At 36.5% G+C, this 12,640-nt stretch overlaps 1 protein-coding gene across 10 annotated transcripts in view; it reads left to right on the top strand.

Annotated features, from left to right (window-relative positions):
- ZNF148 (zinc finger protein 148) overlaps window positions 1-12,640 on the top strand; it is a 129,221-nt gene that overhangs the window by 56,930 nt on the left and 59,651 nt on the right. For 9 of the 10 annotated variants that reach the window (XM_028505210.2, XM_028505209.2, XM_028505212.2 and 6 more), the window contains one exon: window positions 8,002-8,350. In XM_028505210.2, coding sequence (XP_028361011.1) covers window positions 8,018-8,350 — 333 coding nt within the window. In that variant the 5' untranslated portion in view covers window positions 8,002-8,017. Of the gene's footprint in view, window positions 1-5,614; window positions 6,046-8,001; window positions 8,351-12,640 lie in introns of those variants that run through there. The other variant, XM_036018224.1, reaches the window with a different exon arrangement.

Raw genomic sequence — 12,640 nt, 5'->3', positions numbered from 1 at the left:
CATAAACAATAATATATAATTAAACAAAACAAACAAAAGAGCCCATTTGTTTAATTCCCTATGGAAAGCCCTGACTCAAAGTTTGTTTATTCTATTTTAATTTACAGACCTGTAAAGCTTAGTTTCTAATTGCGTGTGCATAGTTGGTTAGGAGGATTAAATTAGAAGGTGACAAGAAGAGTAAACTGTCTCTTCTGGAAGATAGGAGAGAGTGATGGCTAGTAATTCATATTTTCTTTATATACAGTATTTCCATTTAAGTGATTAGGGGTTTACCTAGCTCAGGACAATTCAGATTACTTTTACACAGCTGAAGTAAACATTTTTCACTGGAAAAAGATTGTGGGGGGTGGGTGTGGGAGAGAGTAAGAATTGAATGGAGCAGGAAGCTGTATTGTGGCCCATTAGGTATCCATTTTGTTGCACCTTTTGGCTTCTATGGCAGAGGAATGGAAATGAGGAAGAATAAAACTTCGAAAGGGGGAAATACTGCAGAGTTAGAAGTAATTTGCTAAAGAGAGATTTAGCAGAAACTGGCCCAAGGTGGACCCAATCCTTTCTTTCTCTCTCCTGCTCTGTTACAGCTTTTAGCAGTCTTTATTCTGGTTAACTTGAAACTCCTGGAGTACCATGCCACCTTTAGCGGAATTAACCTGTTTTGACTGTTAATAGTTCTGCCTTTTTATACCATTGTCAGAGGCTCAGTGTGCCTTTACTCACAAAATAATAGGTCAATGCAAGGAGCTCACGGTGCCTTGCTGTTTATTGCTCCACCTAGGCCTTCTCCTCCCCTCGCTGGCCAGAGACCCTGGGGAATGCAGTTTAATTATTTCTATCTTCCAGGGCACCCTTTCATGTAAGTGGCATGATTTAACAGAAGCATTATTTCTTTCTTCTTGTCTCCTGTATATCCCTAACTCCTGAATTTCCATTAATTGTAGAGACAATTGAGGAAGAACAGTTGGCTTTTAAAAGGCTAATCGGGAAAAGACATTTAACTATTCATATGGAAATATAGATTGATTACATGAGTTTCCTTCTTTACCCTTGTCTGTTCCTCTGAAAATATTGAAATTAGAGAAGGGAAGTATCTTGTTTTAAATTTTGTGCTTGGGACCTTGGGCCTTTTGTTGTATTTGGACTTTTACATACACTGTGCAGCACATGAGAGCTTTGACTGAGACCATGTAGGAGTTAGAGGCGGAAAGTTTAGGACAATAAAAAATGTGCTTGTCTTACTTTGTCATTCCTTATAGTGTAGCTTTGTACTTTTCCCTTTTATCATAGGGTTGGTTAAATTACCTTTTTTGTTTGAGAGCCTTATTTCATTTCCTGTTCAGCTTACTGTGCCCAGACACCAGCTGAGATATTTGATACAAGTATGAGTCAAGCTTTTGTCCATATTTCTTTTCCTGCTGGATTTTTTTTCATTTAACGTATCTTGGAGAACTTTTCACCAGCACATATAGCTGTCACATTCCTTTTCATGGCTGTGTGCATTCCGTTGTATGTTTGAATCATAATAAGTCTTGTCACTTGAATCTTAGGTTGTGTCCAGTCTTTTCCTATTAAAGGGTTGTGGTAAACTTTCTTGTGTGTGTGTGTGTGTGTGTGTGTGTGTGTGTATATATCTTTGGTTAATTTTTATGAATAAGCCCATAGGATTGTATACATTCCTAGTAGTGAGTTTGCTCAGGCAAGGGTACATGTAATTTTCATTTTCATAGATATTTCCAAGTTTCAAACCTTGTCAGAGCATTTTTCATTGATAGTGAAATCTGTTATCTTAGTATTTTCTGGCATTTCAGGGAAATTGTCTTGACAGTTTCTAGGCTAAGCCAGTAACTTGAAATGTATGGTTAATATGGGGGTCATAGGAATAAGAAACCATATGTAAAAAGAAGAGAGAATTCTTTATGTGGTCTGTTTTCAAAGAATATTTTTGAAGAGGCCAAGTTTGTCTTCCATTTACAGTATTTCCACTTGCCTTCCCATTTTCTTCCTCTGTGTTGAGGTTGCAAGCCATTGCTTTGGCACTTTATGCAAACTTGACTTTTTTTTCCCCCAAAATATTCTTTATTACCAAAATACTTTGACTCCCTCAATTCTAAGTTTCAGCCTAATGTTAGGTAATTTGGTTAACATGTACATCATATATTAACACAATATTATAGGAGTATTATTTTAAATAGTATGCATATACAGTTGACCCTTCGACAATATGGGTTTGAACTGTGTTGGTCCACTTATATGCAGATTTTTTCAATAAATACACAGTTGACCTTCTGTCTTTCTTGGTTTTGCATCTGTGTATTCATCCAACCCTAAGTTGAAAACTGTTTTTGTTCCTAAGTTGGGAATCTGTGGGTGCAGAGGGCCAGCCAATTGTATGCATTGTTCTATGCTATTTTATATAAGGACTAGAGCATCCTTGAATTTTGGTATTCAAGGGGAGTCCTGGAACCAACCCCTTAGAGATACCAAGCTACTGTAGTTAAGATTTGGGGAAGTTAAAAGTTATACATAGCTTTTCAACTACATGGGATCAGCACCGCTAATTTTTGCATTGTTCAAAGGTCAACTGTATTAGGATATGCTCAATTTATTTTTTTATTTCTTTTAATTATATTTTATTGATTATGCTGTTACAGTTGTCCCAATTTTCCCCCTTTCCACTCCTTCACTGAGCTTACCCCCAGTCCCTCAGACAGTCTGCCACCATTGTTGATGTTCATGCTTCAGCATCTATGTTCTTTGCTACTATATTTCCTATGTTGTACTTTACATCTCCATGACCATTCTGTAACTGCCAATTTGTATTTTTTTTAAAAGATTTTATTTATTTTTTAGAGAGAGAGGAAGGGAGGGGAGAGAGAGTATGAGAAACATTGATGTGCTAGAGAAACATTGATTGGCTGCTGTTTGCATGCCCCTACTGGGACCTGGCCTACAACCTAGGCATGTGTCTTGACTGAGAATTGAACTGGTGACCTTTCGGTTCACAGGCCAGTGCTAAACCCACACTGAGCCACACCAGCCAGGGTCCAATTTGTACTTCGTGATCCTTTCACCTGTTTCACCCATCCCCACAACCCCACTCCCATCTGGCAACCATCAAAATGTTCTCTGTATCTATGATTCTGTTTCTGTTCTGCTTGTATGCTTATTTCTTTTTTTAAGATTTAATTGTTGATAGATATGTATTTAATTCCTTTTTATTGTTCTGTTTTTTTCTCTTTTTCTTAAGTAGTTCCTTTACCTTTCCATACAATACTGCGATACTGGTTTGGTCATGATAAAATCCTTTAGCCTTTTCTTGTCTGGGAAGCTCTTTATTTGCCCTTTGTTACTAAATGACAGCTTTGCTGAGTAGAGTAATCTTGGTTGTAGGTTCCTGCTTTTCATCACTTTGAATACTTCTTGGTAGTCCCTTCTAGCCTACAAAGTTTCTTTTGAGAAATCAGCTGACAGTCTTACAGGATCTTATTTGTAGGTACCTAACTGCTTTTCTCTTGCTGCTTTTAAGATTCTCTCTTTGTCTTTAACCTTTGGCATTTTAATTATGATGTATCTGGTGTGGGCCTCTTTGGGTTCATCTTGTTTGGGAGTCTCTGTGCTTCTTGGTCTTGCATGTCTATTTTCTGCATCAAGTTAGGGAAGTTTTCTGTCATTATTTTTTTTTCAAATAGGTTTTCAGTTTCTTGCTCTCTCTCCTTTATCTGGCACCCCCATGATGTGAATATTAGTGCACTTGAAGTTTACTCAGAGGCTCCTTACACTATGCTCATTTTTTAAAAAATTTCTATTTTCTTCTTGCTGTTCTGATTAAGTATTTTTGTGTTTTATATTCCAAATTGCTAATGTGATTTTTGGATTCATTTACTCTGCTGTTGTTTCCCTGTAAATGTTTCGAACCATGCATCTAGTAGATTGCTTGTCTCCATTTTGTTTAGCTCTTTTTCTGGAGTTTTGATCTGTCCTTTCATTTGGGCCATGTTTCTTTGTCTCCTCATTTTGGCAGCCTCCCTGTGTTTGTTTCTATGTATTAGGTAGAGCTGCTACGACTCTGGCTTGATATAGTGGCCTAATGCAGTAGTTGTCCTGTAGGGTCCATTAGCACAGCCTCCTCTATCACCTAAGCTGCATACTCAACGTGCCACCATATGGGCTCTCTGTACACCCTCCTTTTGTAGTTAAGCCTTGATTGCTGTTGGCAGGTCAATGGGAGGGATTTACCCAGGCAGACTGACCAGTGACCATGAACTTCTGCCCTCCGTGGAGGGTCCGTTGTGCAGGGGCCCACTTCACAGAGTAGGACTTACTTCAGCAGGGCTCTGTGTCCACTGAGTATGCCCCTTGAGTGTGTCACTTGTGGAGGTGGTTGGGTAGTCAGTGCTCTGATAGGATCTGCAGCTGTCCACTGGGTGCACAGGCTCAGCTTTTTTTAGGAGGTGCAGGCTAAGGTTAGCCACCACCTGTGTTCTGTCCAGGGTCACCTCACATAGCTACTATACAAAGTGATCTGCAGATGGCTGCTACTTGTGCTGTGCTTAGAGGTAACCAAATGAGGCCAAGTAGTGAACCAAGGCTGGCTGCTGCCAGTGGTAGACCTGCGGCCACTTAGCAATAGGTACCAGGCTTGCTGAGGCCTGATGCTGCTAGTTTGACAGGACTTAGGAAAGTTGGAAGCATGAGCCAAGACAAGCCTCACTTGGAAAAGCCAGTGGAAACAGTTTGGGTGGGCCTGAAAGTTGGGTAGGGTGGATCCTCAGGGAATCACCAGGGTGGGGCTAACAGTGTGAGCCAGGTTGGTGTAGTCTCAGATATGGCCCCTGCCTGCCAGCTCTCTTGGGGGAGAGCTCAGAAAAGGAGCAAAGGCCTCTGTCAGCACTTCTCTTTGGGAGAAAGCTGTTCCCAACTATTGCCCTGGTGATAGACATGCCAGTTTCTTCCGGTATGCCTCTGGTGCCTTTCAAGTTGTAGCCTCGGTGCTGGAGCTCAGAGGGAGTGAGTCTGGGTAAGTTCCTGTGCAGGCCTCTTAGGAGGAACTGCCTGAGAATCCAGAAGTGTCCGTCTCCAACAACCCCAATCCCCGCTGGTTTTCTCAGCCAGGAAGTTGTGGGGACTTACCTTCCTGGTACTGGAACTCTGCGCTGTGACCCCTGGCTTCTGAGATATCCTTCCTGGATTTTTACGTGGCACATGTGGGTGTGGGACCAACCTGTTCCTCGTCTGTGCCCCCTCCTACCAGTATCCATGTGGTTTCTTTTTTAAATCTGTAGTTGTAGGACTTCCCTTCAGCTCCATTTCTGGCAGTTGTGAATAATGGTTGTTGTGTAGTTTAGTTGTAATTTTGCATGATTGTGTGAGGGAAGTGAGCTGTGTTTATCTATGCCGCTATCTTCAGGATATGCTAAATTTAAATAAATCAATGAGGTACTTGATTAGTAAGTAACATTGGAGTTGGTACTGCTGCTGAATCCAAGTGGGGACCTTGTGTTGAGTTAACAAGTCAGTTTCAACTGTGGCCACTTTTTTTAAAACTAAGTTCTGTCCAAGGTCTGTTTCTCGAAATTGATACTATAATAACTTTTCTACATTTTCTATATTATTCAACTCTTCTTTTAGAAAAGTAACTGTGTGTGGCAATAGCAGCTATAGCAGCCACAAAGAATTATAATAAATTATGTCTTACTTTACAAATAAGTCCTTTTTCAGTTAGGGGTTTTCCAAATTCCGAAGTAATAAAACAGTAAGTAGATTAGAGGAATATAATTTATTTGGTAAGGGTTTCCAAAGAATGTACAGAATAAGCAAATTTTAGCCCTAAAACATTTAAGTTTCACTTAGTCATACAATAGTTTACTTTCTAAGGAATGTGAGAAATAGAATATTTGGAGAAAACAGCTATTGGGGATATATTTAAAATCTTTATCTTTTCGATTTTGTTTTTGCTACTTAGAGATTTTAAAAAGTCAAATTGCATTCTTGGTTCTTTGTCCTATGTCTTCTAGGCTGATAATACCTGGTACCAGGGAAAACAAGGTTAGCAAGTATGAATTACATTTTTATTTTGTTTACTTCTCTGTTTATATGGTTTTTAAGCTGTTTAATTAAGGGTTTCTCCCTAGATAAAAGCTTTAGTGAAAGAAATAGTGTTTATATTTTAGTGGTGTATTTGACTTTAACTGATCACTTATTTTATTTCTGAAAGCCATGATCGAGTTAGTAACCATTGCCTATCTACCTGATAGATTCGGGAAAGAGGTGACTAAACTGAAACATAATCAATGCATTGGCTAGTTGTAGGCCCTTCTCCTTGGGTTGGTTATGTATGTTTATTTCACAGAGTCTTAATAGAAATAGGTTTTAAAAACCAAGCTTTGTACCAGTCCTTTGACCTTCTTTGAAATGTTGTGTCTTTGGATTTCATAATCCAAACTCAATCCATATTGTTAGTTCCTAGAGTAACATGATGGAAGAAGATGAATTTATAGCAGCCAGAATTAGAAGGGCAGATTTAAAATTTTCTGCCTTTTCTATAATAATAGAGAAAATAAGATAATGTAATAGTGTCTAGTTTTTATCATGACCTATTTATTTAATCATATTAAAGTATTTAAGACTATATTAGGAATAAAAATACTACTTTTATTTTATGTTAACAAGTTTAAAAACATTAATAAAAAATAAAATTTTACTATGGAAAGTTTTCAAATTAGAGAGAAATATAATTATGGTTAAAAATTTGTAATTTTACCACCCAGTGGCAATGTTAATATGTTAGCATTTTAGATAAACTATGCACATTCATACAGACACACACACCCCTTTATATTGGGATATTTCCCCAAATTTTCAAGAATATTTTTTATGACTATATGGATGTTGTTTTAACAGATTAGCTTTTTATAGACATACTATAACAAATGACAGAAATGTGCACACATCACAGATGGGCATCTCGAAATTTTACAAAGTGAGCACATCTGTGTTACCGTCATTCAGCTCAAGAAAAAACATTGCCAGCTCCCATGCTTCCCCTCTTCCTGCAGTCCCCAAGGGTAGCCATTCTGATTTTCTTTTAAAAAACTTTATTGAGATCTAATTTAAGTGCAATAAAATTAAAATTCACCTGTTTTAAGTGTATAATTCAGTGATTTTTAGTAAATTTGTAGAGTTGTGCAACCATCACCATAGTCTAGTTTTAAAGCATATGTATGAATATATTTAATCAGTTTTCTTTTGTTGACTATGTAGTACATTTGCAGTTTTTCACTATCATAAACACTGCAGTGATTTTTCATGTATATCTTTGTGTGTATTTCTGATTTCATCAGGATAGTTTCCTGAAAGTATAATCACTGATTCAAAGAATATGTGCATTTTTTATGACTTTTGATATATAGACCAAATTGCCTTTGAAAAAGGTTGCACTAATTTACATTTCCACTGTCAGTAGATGAATTTTTTTTCTAACCATTTCAAGTTTGGACTTAATTTTTGAAGAGTCATTACCAGTTTGGTGGATGAAATATGGTACCTCTGTTTTAATATTCATTTCTTTGATTACTACTATAATTGACTATTTTATGTATTTAGAAACTGTTTCTAAGTTTTCTTTATGATTTGCCTGATAATGTTTTGTCAGTTTATTTCCTAATGAGTGAATTTGCTTTTATTTTAAGATATTTTAATTTATTAAAGGATGTGAATCCTTTGACTGTTACAAATACTTTTTCCCTAATTTGTTTAATGTCAGGCTTATTTTTCATAAAAATAGATTAGAGTATGCCTTACAGACAAAAAAGAAAATTTGTGTTTTACTCTTATTAGTTTTATGGAAATTTATCTTGGTATTTAAAAATTGGAAGCAATACTGATCATATGAGTGAAATTTTTCTATTAAATTGTGTACTTTTCGTAATTTAATTAAAAAATTATCAAGTGGACATATAAAACTAATTTATTATGCTTTGTTGCCAAACTTGGTCTTTCTAGGCAGTTATACTTAAGCATGAACATTGACGACAAACTGGAAGGATTGTTTCTTAAATGTGGCGGCATAGACGAAATGCAGTCTTCCAGGGCAATGGTTGTAATGGGTGGAGTGTCTGGCCAGTCCACTGTGTCTGGGGACCTGCAGGAGTCGGTACTTCAGGATCGAAGTATGCCCCACCAGGAGATCCTTGCTGCAGATGAAGTGTTACAAGAAAGTGAGATGAGACAACAGGATATGATATCACATGACGAACTCATGGTCCATGAGGAGACCGTGAAGAATGATGAGGAGCAGATGGAAACACATGAAAGACTCCCTCAAGGACTACCGTATGCACTTAATGTCCCTGTAAGTAACTCCTTTATAAAATATTAAACATATAATTAGGAACATAATGTTGTATTAAGTAATGCTACAAGTTATTGAAGAAATTTCAGAAAATGGTTTCTGAAATTTCAGAAAATTCAGTCCAAATGGGTGTTTTAAATAGGTACACCAAATAATGAGAAATCCTATTTGAAATGGCAAAATTAAATTTATTACATACATTATAGAAACTTATCTTTTTCAGAAATAAATAACATTTATTTCTTCATCAAGATTATGTGTGTTAAATTTTAACCTCTTAATTTTTAAAGATACTGTATTTTGGTTTAACTTTTGTGTTTCTTAATGGGTAGAAAGATTGATTATTGAGCATAATTAGAAAAAAGACATGCACTCAAGGGTTTTTTCTTCAAATTCTGTAACTCAGCAATTCTTGCCTTCTTTATTTTTTAAATCATCTTTTGAAAGGATGTCAGACCCTTAGTCTTCTCTGTTTACTCCAGGTATCGTGGCTTATCACCAAAGGCATTCTTTTGTAGATACCCGGTTTTACCTGATAACCTGCAAAACCACAGCCATGCCATCCTTTTCTATTCTTTCTGTGATACTAAACCTGGATTCCTTTCAGTACATTTAACGTACTGTGCTTTTCCTTTTGCTTCATGACCTTCATATATCCTGCCTGTGATATTCCCCTCAGCCACCCGCACCCCTCCCTATCTTTTAACCCAGTTAGTGCTTCACACCATCACCCTGCCACTTCTCTCCAGTCTTGGTGAGTCGCTGCTATGGGGGCTTGTGATTGCTTGTTCATTGTTCTGTGTCTCTGAAGGATTGTAGGCTCTACAAGAACATGAAATTTGTCTCCTTTTCCCTTATATTCCAGTTACTGGCACATGGTGTGAATGAATAGAAAACTGCTTATAGTTGTGTTCTAACACACATGCTTACCAACTTTCACCTAGCCCATTGCAGCAGCCTTTTCTTTGTTTAGCAGCTTCACATGATGGATTTACATTAATTGTTTTTTCAGTGTTGAACCAGTCTTGCATACCTGGAATAAATTCCACTTGGTTGTGGTATATCATTCTTTTTATACATTATTGGGTTCAATTTTCTAATATTGTGTATAGGATTTTTGTATCTATGGTCATGAGATATATTGGTCTAGTTTTCTTTTTTATAAATATCTTAGTCTGATTTTGGTATTAGAGCAATCTTGGATTTATAATGAGCTAGTATTCCCTCTTCTTTTGTCTTCTGGAAGAGATTATAAAAAGTTGATATAATGTCTTCCTTAAATGTTTGGTAGAATTTATTAATGAATCTACATTGCCTGGTATTTTCTTTGTTGCAAGGTTACTAATTACTGATTCGATTTCTTTTATAAATATAGGCCTATTCAGTTTGTCTGTTTTTTCCTTTGTGAGTTTTGGCAGGTTGCGTCTTCCAAGAAATTGATCAGTTTCATCCAGGCTATCAAATTTGTGAGCATAGAGTTGTTCGTAGTATTCCGTCATTATCTTTTTACTCTCTGTGGAGTCTGTAGTGGTGCCATATTATTTATATGTTCTCTTTTTTTTTTCTTAGCCTGTTTAGGGTCTTGCTGCCCTTTTTTAAATATAATTTTTAAATGTAAAGTATTGTTAATTATATTCATATTGTTGTAAAACTCCTCTAGAACTGTTTCCTCTTGCAAAACTGAATCTCTATACCCATTGAACAACCATTTTCCATTTTCCCAGCAGAGGCTTATTGATTTCATTGATATTTAGAAAGAGCCAACTTTTGATTTTCACTATTGATTTCCAGTTTTGAGTTTCATTGATTTGTGCTCTGATTTTTTTTCCTGTTATTTTGGGTTTAATTTGCTCTTTTTCTCCCTAGCTTTCTACAGTAGAAGGTTAGAAGATTGATTTTAAATCTTCTTTCCTAATATATGCAGTTAATGCTATAAATGTCCACACTGGTCAGGTAGCTCACTTGGTTAGAACATTGTCCTGATATGCCAAGTTTGTGGGTTCATTCCTTGGTCATGGCACATACAAGAATCTACCAATGAATGCATAAAATAAGTGGAACAACAAATTGATGTTTCCCCGCTCCCTCCCTTACTCTCTCTCCCTCCTTCTTCCTCTCCTTCCTTCCCTTCCTCCCTCTCTCTAAAATCAATAGAATAAATTTCCCTCTAAGCATTGCTTTCACTGTGTCCCACAGATTTTGGTAAGTTTTATTTTTATTTTCATTTGTTCTGTGTATCTTAATTTTTCCTGAAATTTCTTTTTCAAATTAAATTTATTGGGGTGACATTGGTTAATAAGATTATGTAGGTTTCAAGTGTACATTCCTATGATATGTGATCTGTGTATTGCATTGTGTGTTTACTTCCCCAAATCACCATATATTTGACTCCATTTACCTTTTACTCCCTCTTTGCCACCCCTCCCCCTTTGGTACCACCATACTGTTGTCTGTGTCTATCAGTTTGTTTGTCTTGTTCACTTGTTTTCAGTTTCATATCCCAGATATGAGTGAAATCATATGGTTCTTGACTTTTTCTGTCTGACTTACTTTGCTTAAGATGATACTGTCAAGGTCCATGTTATTGCTAATGGCGGTATTTCATCTTCTCTTCTTGCTGAGTAGTATTCCATAGTATATGTGCACCACATCATCTTCATCCAGTCATCTATCAAAGGGCACTTTGGCTGTTTCCATGTCTTGGCCACTGTGAGTGGTGCTACAGTGAACATAGGGGCACATAAATCTTTACAAATAAGTGTTTTCAAATATTTTGGATAGATACCTAAAAGAGGGGGTGCTGGGTCATATATAGTAACTTCATTCTTAATTTTTTTCAGGAAACTCTGTGCTGTTTTCCTTAGTGGCTGTACCAGTTTACATTCCCACCGGCAGTCACTGAGGGTTCCTTTTTCTCCACAACCTCTCCAACACTTTTTACCTGTACTGTTGAGTATAGCCATTCTGACAGGTGTGAGGTGGTATCTCATTGTAGTTTTGATTTGCATTTCCCTAATAGCTAGTGAAGTTGAGCATTTATTTTTTCAGAGGAGATCAGGCGTGTTCAGGATGGTGTGGCCATAGACTTAAGGATTTTTTCATATGCCTGTTGGCCATTTGTATTTATTATTGCGAGAACTGTCTGTTCAGGTTATCTCCCGAGTTTTTAATTGGATTGTCTGTTTGGTGTTGAGTTGTGTATATTTCGGCTCTTAACTCCTTGAAGCTGTTGTTTGCAAACATCTCCCATTTGGTTGATTGCCATTTTGTTTTTGACAGTTTCTTTTCCTGTGCAGAAACTTTTTATAGTTTGATATAGTCCCATTTATTTAGTTTTGTTTTTGCTTCCTTTGCCTTAGAGGTCAAATTAGTAAAATCCTCTTCTGAGATTTTTTATTTGATACATATGTTATTTAGAAGTGTGTTGTTTAATCTCCAGGTGTTTTGGGATCTTCCAGCTGTTTTTCTGTTATTGATTTCTAGTTTAACTCACTGTGGTGAGTTATACTCACACTATATATGAGAGCATATATAGTGTGTTTTCTAGTCTTTTAAATTTGTTAAGGTGTGTCTTATGAGTGTAGTGAATGCTCCAGGTGATTATGAGAAGAATGTATGATCAGCTGTTGTTGGGTGGACTAGCCTGTACATTAAAATAGCCTTTTTATTGGACTGACTGAAGCCTGAGCCTTGTTTAATCTGTATTTCATCTAGTTTCTGTAGTGATCTTTCCAAAATGAGAATTTTAATTTTAACTTCCCTACTAAAACTGCTTCAGAGATTTCTTGTTTTCCAACAGCTAAAATGGTCTGAAAGAGCCTTCAAATCAGTTCTCATCTTATCCAGTTCCTTACTTAGTTATTCAAGCTCCTTTCCTCACTTTGTCCTTTAAGCCTGTCAGATTAGTTTAGTTGTCCAGGTCCACTGTTATTTTTTCTATTACTCCTGTAAATGTTGCATGTACCTGTATTATTCTTTGTATGACAATGTACCAGTTTTCACTTCACATAAAAAAGAAAGTTTACAAGCTTTCTTCCTTACGTGCATTTTATTGTGGTAACTAACTTTGCTTTTTTTTTTTTTTTTTTTGCTTGCAAAACTATATGAGGACTCTTTTCCGGAGCCTGTCTTTTAACTTTGTATTGTCAATACCTAGGCTATAGTAGGCAATTAAATATTTTTTGAGTGAAAATACACGTATATTTTTTTAACTGATGAAAAGTTCCAAGTGGAATGCTCTCAGATCCTGAGTTACACTTTAGACTTTTGACAACTGCGTAAACTTGTATA

Source organism: Phyllostomus discolor, chromosome 2 (assembly GCF_004126475.2).
Source record: "Phyllostomus discolor isolate MPI-MPIP mPhyDis1 chromosome 2, mPhyDis1.pri.v3, whole genome shotgun sequence".
Lineage (NCBI taxonomy): Eukaryota > Metazoa > Chordata > Mammalia > Chiroptera > Phyllostomidae > Phyllostomus > Phyllostomus discolor.
The sequence above is the reverse complement of the archived record's forward strand: the minus strand, read 5'-3'. Positions and strand labels throughout refer to the sequence as shown.